General features: G+C 32.9%; 1 protein-coding gene across 7 annotated transcripts in view; it reads left to right on the forward strand.

Moving 5' to 3' along the window:
* LOC136032671 (protein SSUH2 homolog) overlaps positions 1-18195 on the forward strand; it is a 285984-nt gene that overhangs the window by 134035 nt on the left and 133754 nt on the right. For all 7 annotated transcript variants that reach the window (XM_065712965.1, XM_065712963.1, XM_065712959.1 and 4 more), the window contains exon 4: positions 4352-4600. In XM_065712965.1, coding sequence (XP_065569037.1) covers positions 4352-4600 — 249 coding nt within the window. The remainder of the gene's footprint in view (positions 1-4351; positions 4601-18195) is intronic.

Genomic DNA, 18195 nt, shown 5'->3' on the forward strand with positions numbered 1-18195 from the left:
AGCAAAAATATCATCTTTATTACGAGAACCTACCGATACAGTGCGAAAGCATATATGCAGACAAGTGGAACAAGAATAACCTAATCCCTTTAAAGTTTTAAAATCTATTTAAGAGTTTTTAAATCCCTTTGACATTTTTTCTTAGAGCCCTCCCATCCCCACCATAAGGACCATCCAAAATCCCCACGATTTAGTATATTGACCTAAGATATATAGAAGTCGAGACAGAACCGCATCCGGGATTTTTTTGGGGGAGGGTTATTTTTTGGGAGGATTGCAAAAAAACTTAAAAAAACACATCAAAACTTTGTTTATATCCATTTTGTCAGGTTTTTTACTAGTTGGACAAAAATTTGGGGGAAGGGGGTTAAAACCCCTCCAACCCTTCTCCTGGATAAGGTCTTGAGTCGAGATGTCTTAGACCTAAATCAAATATTTAAGCTTTCAGTGCCCTTTAAGAAAATTTGTCTGATACTTCCTCAATATTATTACTGCGTGATATGAGTGCAAATCCTTGTACTACACACTTGCAGTCACAGTTAGGGTTTCCAGAGTGGGTCAATTGTATACTTTTTTGAAGCGGTCGAACTTTGGACTCGTCATATCAGCGCAATGTTTAAAGTAGATTCTCAGGAAAAATTACGCCCTCGTCGCATTTTTGCTCGAAAAAATAGTGTCTTCGGGACATTTCACTTTTATAGCTGTGCCATTCCATAACAAGCTCTAGCAGCACTAGCTACCATGACCTGCCAAGGCTTTTTCACAGTTCATGGGAACTAACTGTGCTTTACTAATTCTATTGTAAATTTTAAATCACCTCCCCAAAAATTAGGATGTTATAAAAAACCTCCTAATTCCTCCTCCTCATAATTCCATACTGAAATTATGTCATCCGTATATCTCCCCCACATTTTGTGTTCTTTAAAAAATATGAATCTAACGCTACTGTTTCAATATTTTCTACAAAACAATTTGCTAATAAAGGACTTAAAGGAACCCCCATGGGTAAACCATTTACTTGTTCGAAAAAGCCCTATGATGTTGCCAAAGTATGTTTCAAATTGAAATAGAATAAGTGTATATAAAATAGAAATTGAGACTACAACTTACTACTTTCGCTTTAGATTTAACTCCAATCTCTCGCATTATCTCATTCAACTTTTCATCAGAGGTCAGTTTCTTATTCATTCATCCCAATTCATTTCTATTCACTCTTCTTCATTTTTGTATGAATGAAATTAACAAAAAGGGTACTTGCTCCTATAGCAACTTCTCATCATTCCGAATAAATTATAACTAGATTGGATAGGTGACGAATGAGTCCTTGATAAATCATCTACATTTTTAAATAGAACACATGACGCGAGAAGTTGATTTAACTACATCGGAATCATCTCTAAAGAAACATTCCTCTACCAGGGTTTTCACCCCCTAGTGATTTATTACTATTTCTAGTTTTTTGTTTATATTGCTTAAACAAAAAAGTCACTAAATCAGCACATAAATCCCTAGATTATAGAAAACCCCCCAGTAAAATCACTAAAATCTAGGGTTTGTTTTTCACCGGGCGGTAACTCTACCCTAAACTCTTTTCTCGTGTCAGTCATAGCAACAACGAAAGATAATAAAAATATAATGACTAAATTACCAGCAGTTTAACTGGCAATGGTTAAACCGTCTCTCAGCTTGTCATAAACTTCAACAGAAAAATTATAAACGGTCAACGGAAACTTGTCAATAGAAAAATTATAAACGGTCAACGGAAACTTGTCAATAGAAAAATTATAAACGGTCAACGGAAACTTGTCAATAGAAAAATTATAAACGGTCAACGGAAACTTGTCAATAGAAAAATTATATAGCGTCCAAATTATCATGACAGTGTGTTCAGAACTAGAGTATATGGACTGTACGAATGTATGGCCTCTCTTCTCCTTCAATTAGTAGTATTTTTCCTAGGTTCTCACTGAAAATGGGAAATTGAATTGATTTGGAGTTAGTTTTTTGGAGTTAAGACTATTAGGAGTTTCAGACTACTGATTTGAAAAGGATTAAATAAAAAAAACAAGTTTTTTTAACTGAAAGTAAGGAGCGACATTAAAACTTAAAACGAACAGAAATTACTTCGTATATGAAAGAGGCTGCTTCCTCATCAACGCCCCGCTCTTTACGCTAAAGTTTGACTCTGTCTCTCAATTCTTCTTTTTAAAACAGTAAAAAAACTTTAGCGTAAAGAGCGGGGCGTTGATGAGGAAGCAGCCTCTTTCATATACGAAGTAATTTCAGTTCGTTTTAAGTTTTAATGTCGCTCCTTACTTTCAGTTAAAAAAACTTGTTTTTTTTTATTTAATTTCTGGACGTTTTTGAATCAATGCATGTTTTGATTTTGGCTCTCCGCAGAGGAATAATTAAAACAAAATTTGCAAATTTTTTTTTTGGCTAAATGGCTTTCTCATAATTTTGATCGAATGATTTTGAGAAAAAAGAGCGGGGGAGGAAGCCTAGTTGCCCTCCGATTTTTTGGTTAATTAAAAAGGCAACTAGAACTTTTAATTTTTTACGAATATTTTTATTAGTAAAAGATTTACGTAACTTATAAATTAGCTTACGTAAAGAACTTTTGTATTCTCATATTTTTATTACATATATGAGGGGGTTCGCCCCCTTGTCAGATCCTCGCTCTTTACACTAAAGCTTAAATTGTGTCCCAATTCATTAAGAATGACCCCAGAATCACAAAAGCCGTAGAATAAATAGTTGAAATTACTAAAAATACTTTAACGTAAAAAGCGAGGTATTAGGAGGAGGTGAGCCCCTCAAATGGGTAATAATTTCTGTTTGTTTTAAGTTTTAATGCTGTTCCTTACTTCCAGCTGAAAGATTTTTTCATATTTATTTTTTCATTGTGTTTTTAAATAATGGTAGTAAATCCTGCGCTCCCTTCATGGAGATTTTCTTCCCCCATGACAAATTATCGATGGAAAGTTCCCCCAGCATATCCCCCTCTTCTCAACCCCTCCCCCAACCAAAAAAATCCTCCTGAAAACGCCTGTATACTTCCCAATAACCATTACTTCCCATGTAAGCATTGGTCAAAGTTTGTAACTTGTTGCCCCTCCCATGGGGACTGTGGGGGAGTAAGTCGTCCCCAAAGACATAGTTATAAGGTTTTTCGACTACGCTGAATAAAATGGCTATCTCAGAATTTTGATCCGTTGACTTTGGTAAAATAATTAGCGAGGGAGGGGGCCTAGGTGCCCTCCAATTTTTTTTGGTCACTTAAAAAGGGCACTAGAACTTTTCATTTCCGTTAGAATGAGCCCTCTTGCAACACTCTAGGACAACTGGTTCGATACGATCACCCCTGGGAAAAAAAAAACAAAAAAAAAAAAAAAATAAACACGCATCCGTGATCTGCCTTCTGGCAAAAAATACAAAATTCCACATTTTTGTAGATAGGAGCTTGAAACTTCTACAGTAGGGTTCTCTGATACGCTGAATTGGATGGTGTGATTTTCGTTAAGATTCTATGACTTCTAGGGGGCGCTTCCCCCTATTTTCTAAAATAACGAAAATTTTCTCAGGCTCGTAACTTTTGATGGGTAAGACTAAACTTGATGAAACTTATATATTTAAAATCAGCATTAAAATGCGATTCTTTTGATGGAGGTATTGGTATCAAAATTCCATTTTTTAGAGTTTTTGGTTACTATTGAGCCGGGTCGCTCCTTACTACAGTTCGTTACCACGAACTGTTTGAAAGAGAAACCTTACGAACGTGCAAACCGTACACTCTTACTTTGAAATTAGTGTGCCTTCTGCAGTAGAGTAAAATAAAAATTTTATGTTAGCGATGGATCTTTAGACTATCGTCTACGATTGTGTTACCATGTACTTTTTCTTCTTTTTTTTTCAAATATCTTAAGAAAGAAACAATTGTATTTTTTCAATATTGCAAAGTAGTTTACTAGTCTTTTCCTATTTCATTTAAAATTAACAAAAGTTCAACAGCAATGTGTCTGAAAGACCAAAAATTTTTTCAGGAGCTGAAAATATTGTTGCTTACTTCTACGAATTTACCATAATTTACCATAATAATTACCATAATTTACCATAATAAGGTTCTCTGCAAAAAGTTATTTTATAGCAATACATGCAATTACTATTCGGTTATCTCCTCTTTTTATCGGTCAAATTGTTAATCAGCATCGCACTAAAAAAGTTTATCATGTGCATATAAACAGTAAATTTGTATATGCTCCCACTAGCAGATGGACCTTGTTCATCCCTGACTAGGCCCTTATTATCGTTGGCTCTGCATATGAAATGCTAAGTTGGTTCTAAATTTCAGTATGAGCTTCAGTCGTTTACTGAGAAACGTGAAACTTCTTGGGCGTTCACTCCATACGGAGGAGGTGAGGTAGATGGACCAATGTATGGTACCCCGCCTAAGCCATGGGAGATATCTGCAACCCCTACTGAGCTTTTTCGCAACGAGATCAAAATTCTGCCAGTACCTCACACAGCCTCAGTGAAGCCTTGCCATAGATGCAAAGGCACAGGGAGCCTGTTATGTCAAGAATGTCATGGGAAAGGATGGGTAAGCCTGAAGCTTCTTTTTGAATAATCACTGAACTAATATCCTGTTATTTCCCTCAATAGTGTTTCTGACTCCAATATCTTGTGCCCCATTGACAGGTATTGTATTCACTAAGACAGGCCTTTTCGAAGTGGTAAGTCATAAGGAACTCGTTGGTAAGTCTTCCACATAGTTTCATCTAACCTAGTTCAGTGTTTTCTTTTTTTATTTAATGTATTTACTATATCTTACTATTGAAAACTCATCACTGTATTGGAAAAAGTAAGAAGTTGTAACTGCTGAATAGAAATCTATTCAGAAATTGACTATTTACACCTTCCCTATTTCCTTCAAATGCTTCCTCATGACCTTTCCTCTGAACGATCAATGGCGTCTTGGTTTTTGCTTAGCCATAGACGGGTAACAAAACAAGATTGTTGGCTACCCAACATCCTTCATTTGCAAAGGCCTAAAGATCTTAACCCTCCTTTCTGTGTAGTCCTAGAAAGTGGGACGAGACAATCTTTTTTTTACAGCTGATTGTTTAATTTGCGGTCATTCAAAGGAGCACCTAATGTAATCAGGGCTGGATGTAGGTATTTTGTGCCCCTAGGCCCAAGCGTTTTTAGCACCCCTAGGCCCCAACAGAAAGCAACAGCTGAGTGATGACCCAAAAGTAATGCAGGAGAGAGATGATAGCGAGCTCTGAGCTGTCATTCTTGGGAGACAAATGACGGTTTATAAGTGGCTACGGAATTCTTGTGTTTGTTTTAAAGTACTTTTTCTGTGTATAGTCAGCGCCAAAGCAACTGCACCTAGCACTCTGATGATAAATCAGATCGGTCCGGTTTATGATAAGAAAAAAATTGCTGAGTATTTTTTTGTGCCCCTCGGCATTTTGCGCACCTAGGCCCAGGTTTTCTGGGCCTATGCGTAAATCCTGGCCTGAATGTGGCCTGAATTGTTTATAAATTTTCCTTCTCCAATTCAGTTTTTTTTAAATAAAAATCCTGTTAGCAAGAACAAGAGTTATTTGTTTTGTCAATATTTGAGCGAATTTGATTACATAAATCTTTTGAATAGCCAGCTGGTCCAAGATACTCTATGAAATATTTTCTTTTTAGAAAAATACCCTTTCTAGGGGGATATCTGAGAGACCCCGGGGGAATCTACAAGGGGAAAGTCCTGAATTTTGACTCTTAAAATTTGGCTTTGGGTAAATGAAGCTGTTTATTTACCCATTTTAAAAGCTGTCTGATTCCACCTCCTCCTGAATATAAGGGGCGGGGATTTCCTACCACCTGATTTACATCTCTGAACGCTATATGCTGCACAGTTCCGCCACGCTTGGCACACTTCCACTACATTTGGAATATGGCACCCGGTGTACATGATTTCTGAGAGAAATTTTCTCTTTCTCTTTGATGTCTAAGAGTCTGCAGGATCAAATGAACACTTAAAATGAGGGCTGAAACTGATGCTGTGAACAAAATCTGTGGGAATGTGACATTTTTAGAGTTTTGGTATGAAAAATGTTTCTCTTTGTTCTGGTGATCAGTAGCACGTTCACAATGTTAACGTGAACGTGCAGCAAAAACACGTTCATTTGTTTGTGCAGAGATCAGTTGCACGTATCAGTAGTATGTGCACATTTCACACTTCTGTATTTTTGCTCTGGACTTTGATTATTCTTAAAAAAAAAAGAGTTAATTGTTGTCCTTAAATACTCACTTCTTAACGCAAAAAAAAAAAAATCCCATTTTGAAACATTTTTACTCAAAATGTTGACAAGACTAATGTGATGTACCACTTCTATAGATGTTAGTAGATACATGACAAAAGGCAAGTTCTACAATTTTCAAACGCTAACTTTTGCATTTTCTATTGAAAATGGTCATTCTATTTTAGTGAGCCTTACTGTGTAAGCTTTCGATAATAAGGGTAGTGATAACCGTGTCTGGTAAAGTGCAATTTGCTACCAGTTAATAGATGCTAATGCTACTATCCTAATTGCTTTACTTGAAAGATATGGACTTTTTCGGTATACCAATTTTTTCTCCGCTAATTTGTCATTTGGTGATTTTTTCAAAATAAAGATGATCTCTTTACATTTCTTAAAAACTTGTTTTGAGAAAAAGTTTTTTAAGCTCCTCAGACTTAGGGGTATATAGGGCTTTTCCCAAACTTTATCTCTTCCCGAGGAAGCTGGGCTACTTACCCATGGCTCGGTAACAATTTCTAAATTGGTGTCTAGAAATTCTTTGCAATTAATGCAACCGCTTTTGAAATACAACATACAAAAGTTTTACCTGGGCAATTGTCAATATAGAGTTTTATCTCAAATTGGACTTCATTTTTAAATTTTGATGAAATATTTTTGTTTTCAAAATTTCCATCAATAATTTTCGACGAGCGAATGGTAAACATGCTGGAACTCCCGTTTGTCATCCATTTTTCATATCGTTTGGTAATGGCTTTTGTATGCCCTCTTTGAAACATCATTAATCAAGTTCAACAATCCAGAGAAAGATGCTTCATCGACTTTGTGCTTTCTCTTCCCGGAAAAATATGGAAAAAACTTACCAATTCAGTGAAAATAATCATTTTGGTTATTGACTTTATTAAGTATTGATCAAGCAATTTATGGTCAATAATCATCAACCATAAACCCGTTCAGCCTTTATTCAACACTTTTTTGGGCCGCTCTGGCCGAATGGGTTGGTGCGCTGTATTCGGGATCCCTTGTCTGAGAGGACGTGTGTTCGAATCCCAGTGTACCCAATTCTTCAGTTTGGGACGGGGGTCAGTGGCGTGACTCTGTAAGCTTAGCCAGAGTCGACCCAGCTCTAAATGGGTACCTGGAGAAATCTGGGGAAGGTAAACAGGAAGGGTGTGCGAAAGCATAGGATGGCTGGCCCCCATCCCCCCATTGCACTTCCTGGCTGAAGGGTCAAGAAACGAATATCAGCACCGCCGGTACGGACTGTAAAGTCTAATGTCGTATCCTTTACCTTTACCTTTTTTTACCTTTATTCAACACACTTATTTTAGCTCAACCTTATTCTGGTCAAAACCCATTCAGGCATGTCCCCGTTTAATTCAAACTCATGAAAGTCATCCAATCCAACCTCATGCAATCCAACCCCTATTCAACTCAACGCCATGTGACTCCACCTCACTCAACTCAATCTTGTTCAGCTAAATTTCATTCAACTCAGCCTATGAATAGGGGTGATTTAAACATCGGCTTTGTGGTATGAGGAAGAGTTGAGTTGAATTGTTGGAAGGAGGCTTTTGGGATTTGAGCTAAATGGATTTGAGTTAGATTAGGTTGAGTTGAACCAGCTTAAATTAAATGGGAATATTCTTGAATAAATATGATTTTTTCCCTAAATTCATATACAGTTGACTTTCTAGAGGATTTATTCTTATACAAAGTTAAAAGTACGTTTTAGTTTGCTGCTTCAGCATTAAACTACTTTATGATAGTTTTTTTTTATAATTGAGTTTATCTAGGATTGGGCTTGCTAGCTCATAATTGTGTCTTCTTTTCAAGGACATCTTCCCTGGGGGATTAAAGTTTTTACTAAATAAAAGAGATATAATAAACACATTTTTGAAGCGTATCCCTCTGCTAAAAGTAAAATTTTGAATGGGGCTTATCAGCTTTTTCCAGTCCTGATTGAATTAGTTTTTATGATCTACAGGATACGGTTTGAAGGGTTTTCACGTGGTTTAAGAGCTGAACCTCTGTGTTCTGAATCCATTAATCCTTTTAAATTTTCCTTTTTCACGTTTGGGTATCCTTCATAAGAAAACAATAATACAGGTCAAGTGAAAAAAAAAGCATTTATCGAATCACGTCACATTGTTTTAATTTTTTCTGATCTTTCCACTATTGTTGTTTTCACAGCATTGTGATTTTTGACGGTTGCATATGTATGATATAAATAGGAATCAATACATGAAATTTGGAGTTGGGTAACCGAAATTACCAATTACTTTGGAATTACTTTGGATTACCAGGATTTGTAGCCGTAGTTTTGGAAGAAACGTTTTTTGCCTCTCCGATTGAATTTTTTTTCCCACCAGATCATAAGTTTGATGAATCCAGATCTCCTTAAACATTTAGTGATGCACCCCTAAAAAATGATAATCAAATAAAAATTTTCAATGGGCAAAATTAAGAATTCAACGGATTGTAATCATTATTTATTAAAGAAAATTATTCTGCCCTCCATTTGATATTTTCCTATAGCGTTACAGCCCGAACATGGTGAGAACAGGCTACCATATTCATATTATATCTTCTTAATTCACTAGTGCACAAAACCTCGCGGCTTCAGATCCGATGTACGTTTTATAGAGCATCCCCACAGAAAAAAAGAAAGAATTAGTGATCAGCAAAACAGCAAATCCAAAGGATCGGCATCCAAATTTTCAGAAGAAACTTCACGCAACTCTGGTGAAAATAAATCTCTTTAAATATATATATTATATATATATATATATATATATATATATATATATATATATATATATATATATATATATATATATATATATATATATATCTATCTATATATATAAAAATAAGTTGTCTGTCTGTCTGTGGATGTGTGGATCAGGTGACGTTACCTGAAAAAACTGGATCAGGTGACGTCAAAACTGAAAAAACTAAAAAAAGGCAAAAACTACAAAAAAAACTAAAAACTAATAAAAAAAATAAAAAAGCTAAAAAACTAAAAAAACTAAAAAAAGGCAAAAACTACAAAAAAAACTAAAAACTAATAAAAAAGCTAAAAAACTAAAAAAAACTAAAAAAGGCAAAAACTACAAAAAAAACTAAAAACTAATAAAAAAAATAAAAAAGCTAAAAAACTAAAAAAACTAAAAAAACTAAAAAAAGGTAAAAAACTAAAAAAACTAAAAACTAAAAAAAAACTAAAAAAAAAGGAAAAAACTGAAAAATAAGCTAAAATAAAGGTAAAAACCAATAAAAAACTAAAAAAAAAACTGAAAAAACTAAAAAAAGGCAAAAACTACAAAAAAAACTAAAAACTAATAAAAAAAGTAAAAAAGCTAAAAAACTAAAAAAACTAAAAAAACTAAAAAAAGGTAAAAAACTAAAAAAAATAAAAAATAAAAAAAAAACTAAAAAAAGGAAAAAACTGAAAAATAAGCTAAAATAAAGGTAAAAACCAATAAAAAACGAAAAAGAAAAAAGGAAAAAACTAAAAAAAATTTTCATCTAAAAAACTAAAAAAAACTAAAAAAGGTAAAAACTAAAAGAACTAAAAAAGAAAAAAATAAATGACGAAACTCAAAGAGAAAGCGACCAGGACAAAAGGAATGTTCGATTAGCAATCAACAAAGCACCGGGACACAGGGAGAATAAATGACGACCAGGACATAAGTAAAAAAAAAAAACTATCTATATATATAAAAATAAGTTGTCTGTGGATCTGTGGATCGTGGATCAGGTTACGTCACCTGAAAAAACTGGATCAGGTGACGTCAAAACTGAAAAAACTAAAAAAAGGCAAAAACTACAAAAAAAACTAAAAACTAATAAAAAAAATAAAAAAGCTAAAAAACTAAAAAAACTAAAAAAAGGCAAAAACTACAAAAAAAAACTAAAAACTAATAAAAAAGCTAAAAAACTAAAAAAACTAAAAAAAAGGCAAAAACTACAAAAAAAACTAAAAACTAATAAAAAAAATAAAAAAGCTAAAAAACTAAAAAAACTAAAAAAACTAAAAAAAGGTAAAAAACTAAAAAAACTAAAAACTAAAAAAAACTAAAAAAAAGGAAAAAACTGAAAAATAAGCTAAAATAAAGGTAAAAACCAATAAAAAACTAAAAAAAAGCTGAAAAAACTAAAAAAAGGCAAAAACTACAAAAAAACTAAAAACTAATAAAAAAAAGTAAAAAAGCTAAAAAACTAAAAAAACTAAAAAAACTAAAAAAACTAAAAAAAGGTAAAAAACTAAAAAAAATAAAAAATAAAAAAAAACAAAAAAAAGGAAAAAACTGAAAAATAAGCTAACATAAAGGTAAAAACCAATAAAAAACTAAAAAGAAAAAAAGGAAAAAACTAAAAAAAATTTTCATCTAAAAAACTAAAAAAAACTAAAAAAGGTAAAAACTAAAAGAACTAAAAAAGAAAAAAATAAATGACGACACTCAAAGAGAAAGCGACCAGGACAAAAGGAATGTTCGATTAGCAATCAACAAAGCACCGGGACACAGGGAGTATAAATGACGACCAGGACATAAGTAAAAAAAAAAATTAACAAAACTAAAAAGAAGGTAAAAACTAAAAAAAAACTAAAAAGAAAAAAAAACTAAAAACTAATAAAAAAACTAAAAAATCTAAAAATCTAAATAAACTAAAAAAGAAAAAAAAAGGAAAAAAATAAAGGAGAAAAACAAAACTAAAAAACGAATGTATATACAGACCGGTACACCGGGATACAAATGACGACCGGGACACAGGGAATATAAATGACGACCTGGACACAGGGATACAACTCCAACGGGGACGCCGGGGGCACAGGGGGATATATAGATGACGACGGGGACACAGGGAATGTTCGATTAGCAATCACCATCAACAAAGCTCAAGGGCAATCGTTAGAAAAATGCGGTATAGATATGAATACGAATTGTTTTCCCATGGACAAATATTATGTTGCATGTTCAAGAGTTGGTAAACCTGACAATCTATTTATATGGACAGACAATAGGACAGCGAAGAATGTTGTATATTCGCAAGTTTTACGTAGTTAAATATATATCTATATATATAAAAATAAGTTGTCTGTGTGTGGATCAGGTGACGTCATGTTTGTCCGCATATGACGTCTGAATTATTTCACACTAATACAAAAGAAGAAAAAAACTAAAAAAGGTAAAAACTACAAAAAAAAAACTAAAAAGAAAAAAAAACTAAAAAAGCTGAAAAACTAAAAAAAAACTAAAAAAAGGTAAAAATCTAATAACTAAAAAAAAACTGAAAAAAATAAAAAAAGGCAAAAACTACAAAAAAAAAATAAAAACTAATAAAAAAATAAAAAAGCTAAAAAACTAAAAAAACTAAAAAAAAACTAAAAAAAGGTAAAAAACTAAAAAAAACTAAAAACTAAAAAAGAAAAAAACTAAAAAAAAGGAAAAAACTGAAAAATAAAAGAGAAAAAGAAAACTAAAAAAATATGAATAAATATATATAATGACGACCAGGACATAAGTAAAAAAAAAACTAAAAAAACTAAAAAAATGGTAAAAACTACAAAAAAACTAAAAACTAATAAAAAAACTAAAAAATCTAAAAATCTAAATAAACTAAAAAAGAAAAAAAAAGAAAAAAGGAAAAAAATAAAGGAGAAAAACAAAACTAAAAAACGAATGTATATACAGACCGGGACACCGGGATACAAATGACGACCGGGACACAGGGAATATAAATGACGACCGGGACACAGGGACACAACTACAATGGGGACGCCGGGGGGCACAGGGGGATATAAATGACGACCGGGACACCGGGACACAAGGAATATAAATGACGCCCGGGACACTCAAAGAGAAATCACAGACTGGAACACCGGGACACAAATGACGATGAGGTATAGATCTGAATACGGATTGTTTTCCCATGGACCATTATATGTTGCATGTTCAAGAGTCGGTAAACCTGATAATCTATTTATATGCACAGACAATGGGACAGCAAAGAATGTTGTATATTCGCAAGTTTTACGTAGTTAATATATATATATATATATATATATATATATATATATATATATATATATATATATATATATATATATATATATATATATATATATATATATATCTATCTATATTCACAGGTGGGACATAGGGACACAACTACAATGGCGCGTAACTAATATGGCGCGTAACGACTTACGCGCGCGGGGGGGCTTGGGGGGGGCGCGAAGCGCCCCCACCAACTAGGTGTTGGGGTGGCGCGAAGCGCCACCCCAACAGCTAGTATATATATGTATATATATATATATATATATATATATATATATATATATATATATATATATATATATATATATATATATGTAATGACGGTTTCCATACCAAAACAGTGTTAATCAATGAGCAGATTCCAGAAAAACTTTACTTCACTTTCCCAATAATATTTCCATATCTTGCCAACGGATGAATATCAGATAGTGGTTTTTGTCCTTTTTTTTCTTTTTAGCTGTAGGTTAGACTAGATTCTTTTTAGGTGTAGGTTAAACTAGGTTAAGCTGTAGATAAAAGGGAAGAATATCAGATTGTTGTTTCAGTCGTTTTTTCTTTTTAGATGTAGGTTAAAAATAGGTTAAAGGAGGTTAAACTAGGTTCTTTTCAGCTGTAGATTAAACTAGGTTAAGCTGTAAGTAAACAGGGATGCATATTTAAGGCGATCCAAACACTCATAAAGTATACAAGTGTTTAGTCTCTAACTCCAGTACAGGTCATACTTTCGATAGAACTGTGTCCATAGGTTTGCAGTACTTTGCAAGTTCTAAGTCTTCAGAATTCAGAATTCGTCAGCCCCCTTCTAACTCAAATATAAGGAAGAAAGCCAAATCAAAATGAAAAACTTGATCAAAGTGGGCAAACCCCCCAGTTGCGGCACCCGGGGCAGCTGAACTGGTTGCTCCCACCCTTTGAACTGCTCATATTGCGCCCAATTGAGAACTTCTGACCAATGCACATCAATTTGACAGATTAAAATATAAAACAATTTCCTCCTAATATTTATCACTTTAAGACACTCTTTTCTTCTGTATTAGTCTAACTTATCGAACGTGGGTTAATTAATGTATGGCAAGATTTTCTGTTTGGAAATGTGCTTGAAAAAAATTAGATTTTGTGCCATTCGGCAGTTTACTCTAGTGCCACCAAAATCAATTCATAAGAAAAGTTCCACGATGTAAGCATTTACATCTCTGTACGATGTTGCTGCAGATTTCTAGGGGCGGAGAAAAAAGGGGTGTGGGGCAATTGTGCTGTGGCACTGTTATTACTTATACTGTACCCCTTAAAGCTACGCTCCTTATTATTAAGGTACATATTATAAGGTTATATACTCCTTATTAAATCAAGTATATACTCTTTATTATAATTTTTGTTATTATTAAGCCATTCTCCTTATAGATTTCGGAAAATTCATTTGCGTACTATTTAGTTCGAACCGTCGCCATTATTAGCGGTTTCTAGCCTTTTTTGAAATTATTTATTTTAGTAATTGGTTTTTACTGTTAAGAAAGAGCTGTAAAACCGTTACCATTCGTGAATTAGCTTCAGTTATCCCTAATTTTTCATTAGACAACTTCGTTCACAACGCGTTTTTTTTATCATTTTCGGTTGCGATTATCAATGGCTGTCTCATAACTAGTTAGCAGCTACTGCTGCAGTACAACGATTGGATTAGTGCTCCTGTAACAATTCCTCTCCCAAACTTTTTTGTCCAGGAGCTTTTTATTTACACTTACATAAAATAGAAAGCTAAGTGTTTTATTAGTTTGAAAGTTTTTATCGAAGATAATTCGAATATACAAAACAAAGACGGCTTTTAAAAAATAAAATTCTTTCCAGGAATAGTGGCAGTAGCACTTTTTGTTTTCAATGCTTTTTAAAGAGGAGAACACTTTTCTTTGTAAAGAACTAAAAGATTGGAAGTTAAATTATTAACGGATGTAGGTCAACTTAGTTAAAACCGTTTTAAGATACCTTGTCTCTAAGAATTTAAAGAACTAAATAAAGAGCTAAATAAGAACTAAATAAAGAACTAAAGAACTAAAAGATTGGAAGTTGAATTATTAACGGATGTAGGTCAACTTAGTTAAAAGCGTTTTAAGATACCTTGTCTCTAAGAATTTAAAGAACTAAATAAAGAACTAAAAAGAACTAAATAAAGAACTAAATAAAGAATAAAGAACTAAAAGATTGGAAGTTGAATTATTAACGGATGTAGGTCAACTTAGTTAAAAGCGTTTTAAGATACCATGAACTAAATAAGACCTAAATAAAGAACTAAATAAAGAATAAAGAACTAAAAGATTGGAAGTTGAATTATTAACGGATGTAGGTCAACTTAGTTAAAAGCGTTTTAAGATACCTTGTCTCTAAGAATTTAAAGAACTAAATAAAGAACTAAATAAGAACTAAATAAAGAACTAAATAAAGAATAAAGAACTAAAAGATTGGAAGTTGAATTATTAACGGATGTAGGTCAACTTAGTTAAAAGCGTTTTAAGATACCTTGTCTCTAAGAATTTAAAGAACTAAATAAAGAACTAAATAAGAACTAAATAAAGAACTAAAAGATTGGAAGTTGAATTATTAACGGATGTAGGTCAACTTAGTTAAAAGCGTTTTAAGATACCTTGTCTCTAAGAATTTACAAAAAGAATGTTTCGAAGTTTCCGGTGTTTTGAAGTTTAAATGACAAGGGGGAAATATGTCTGAAGCTTTCTTTTGAGCAACTGTTTTCTACTTCAACTACTTCTATTTTATTGTGTCTTTAAAGAAATTTGTTTCTCAACTTTTCCTGCTTCGTCCACTTTAATTATTTCTGAGTCTCCAAGCAATTTTCATGGCGAAGCCATAAAAGGAATCCATATTCCTGATGAAATTGTCAGAGGATGAAGGTCATAAATACACAGATACTAGGACCCACCCTCTTTTGCTCCTCCTCATTACGCTGTCTATGACTAGAGCCTAGTAAATAGAGTAGTAGCTCATGGACTTCAGAGACGTTTGTTCAGGACTCTGACTTGAGAGTTAGAGTTACAATACCAGTCTGGTGATCTTTTGCTGCAAACAAGTGTTCGCTGGCTTAGAAGAGAGACGGTTTTGGAACGCTTCCAACAGTTGCTTCCTGCTTTGTTGGAGTTGAGAAAAAGGCGAATTATCCCCTGAACTAGAAGAGCTGATTTGATTGATAGATTTTGCTTCCCTTGTACACATAACCAAAAAACAAAATACCCTTAGTTTGCAGATTCAAGGCAAATATATTGGTAAAACAATTTCAGATATGATTTCATTTGCATAAGGACTGAAAATCTGAAGGAAAGAAATCTTACTGAATGTGAAAACAAACACGTTGCTCGTTTCAGGCTTGAAAAATCAATTCAATGAATACTTTGAAGACTTCAAAAACCTTTCTATTGCAGCTAAGTTTGTCAAATCTCTTCTTACAGATTCAGACTTTTATTCAGACTTTTAGACTAATTCTGAAAAGAAAAATTTGATGTCATTTTCTGGTCGTTTTAAAGTCGACAGCGCTGCAGTGGATATGGAACCGATTTTTTTTCAAAGTAACTTTTCTTTAAATCACTCGGTTCAAGCAATGAAAGAATTTAACATTTATCTAAAGAAAAAAACAAAAAGTTCAAATTTTGTTCAGGTTGGTTTACAACTGCAGGCAATATTCAGCTTAGCACATTTATGCAGTATTTTAGTTTCCAAACTAAAAGTGTCATTGAGTTGAATTGGGGCTCGGTTGCATGAAGTTAAATTAGATGAATTTCATTGAATTGAATTAAATGGGGGTATGGATGAATGGATTTTGAACTATAAGGCTGAATTGAACAGGTTTGAGCTACATGGTCAATGATTATTTGACAATGCATTATTTGACCAGTGCTTAATCAAGTCAAAAGCTATCACTATAATGATTATTTCGCACTCAATCGGTAATTGTTTCCCGTATTTTTCTGGGGGAAGAAGCTCACAGTCGATGAAGAATATTTCTATGGATTGTTGAGCTGTGTTCGGAAGTCAACTGTGTTCAAAAGGCCCCTAAAGTAAATGAAACTAGTACTAAAAAATTGTTAATAACGAAAAAAAGTGCCAGCCCTCTCATTGAGGTATTTTTTCTAATACAAATATTTTAATAATTTATAAGAATAAAAATGTATATTTAATGGTATTAAACAACTGTGTGGATTCTACAAAAACATGAATTATTTGCCTACTTTTTTGGATAGCTCACACAATGGTTTGTCTGCTGTAAGGTTACACAGTCATTTAAGATTTTGGGAACCACTATACAATATAGGTGAATGCCAAGCTAACCAATCGATTTTATTTGGTATAAAAATTTTGAGTCACATCTTGAACCATATTTTATTAAGATACTAAAATCTTTAACTTGCTTATGGTGCATCTAGTTTTCTACAGCACTGGGTATAGGGGTTGGATACATGTATGCCAATTCTAGAAATAGGGGTATCTAAAGACACATCCGTTCCATTCATTACCCATAGAGTTGATTTTGTTTTGGAAAAATTTGAAAGAGCTACAGCCTAGCTTTTGCATTACAATTGAATAAAGTATTTAAAAAATTTAACCCCTCTCTGTCACTTACCTTTCATAGTTCTTACCCTGCTTCAGTGTAATCTGCCTCGTTTTTGTCCTATCTGCCCTTCTTTTTCTTCGAAATGGCAAGGGGTTGGCATTCCAGTACTTGCTTGGTGAGAGTTCCGTCTGACCTTCCGAATGTAAGGCTATGTAACGTTGATGGTTATCAAGGTAATATTTATAATGATGTTGATGGGTGTGATGGAGTAAAGAATGATCGATGACAAATACGGTGCCGTCACTGTTAATGAGAATGCTAATGGCAATGGTTGTGATAATCACAATGATGGTGATATTAATAATGACGATACGAGTCTCCTTGCTTTACGTAGGCATATTAGGTTTTTTGGCACTCTTTATTCTTATATGAATTCGTAGGCTTCAAATCATGAGTCTTATCAAGTTGGTGGACTAGATCAAATTCACATATTTGAGAAATGTATCGTTTAATCGAATCAAATATTTCAACTGTTTGCTGTTCCAACAGCTACAAGGAATGTAATCAAAAATAAAGAATTTAGTCTTTAATTTATGCAGCAACAATTAAAGGGTTGTATACGATAGTATTAAAAAAATGTATCTCCAAATGAAAAAAAGTAATAAATTATTTTTGTTCCTGCTGTACATAAAAAGAATTAATGCTTTTAATCCTAGAAATGTAAGTGTGCCGTAATTACGACATAAAAAATTACTATTGGTTAAATATAAAGACATTTTTATTGCAAAATACTTTCCCTCCATTCAAAAACACTCATCCGGTATAAATGTTGTTGCTCTCATAATGAAGTTCGAGAAACAGAAAGATGTCACAAGTTTAATTCAGCATCAGCATATAAGCATAAAGCTTATACAATGTCGTGAAAAAAGATAATTGTATTAACTAAATAAATAGTAATAAAGTTAAATAAAAACTAAACAAAGATATTTTAAATGATAAATAATTAGGTAAATACTAAACAGATAAATCTCTAATGAAATCAAACTGATAATTCATATCATTAACAATAAGACTAGTCAAGAAGGAGCATTGCTAACTTTAGCCAAAGTATTTACTCCTACAAAATATAACAAGAAATAAATAATAATAAAAAGAGGGGGCCTAGGCAAATATTTGTACTTGATTGGCTTCTTAAATCTTAAATAGTAAAGGGAAGTGGCTCTTTCCGATCATTTAGACAATCTTAACAGAGATACATTCAAGCATATCAGGGGAATATTTC

The sequence above is a fragment of the Artemia franciscana genome, chromosome 11, assembly GCF_032884065.1.
Source record: "Artemia franciscana chromosome 11, ASM3288406v1, whole genome shotgun sequence".
NCBI lineage: Eukaryota > Metazoa > Arthropoda > Branchiopoda > Anostraca > Artemiidae > Artemia > Artemia franciscana.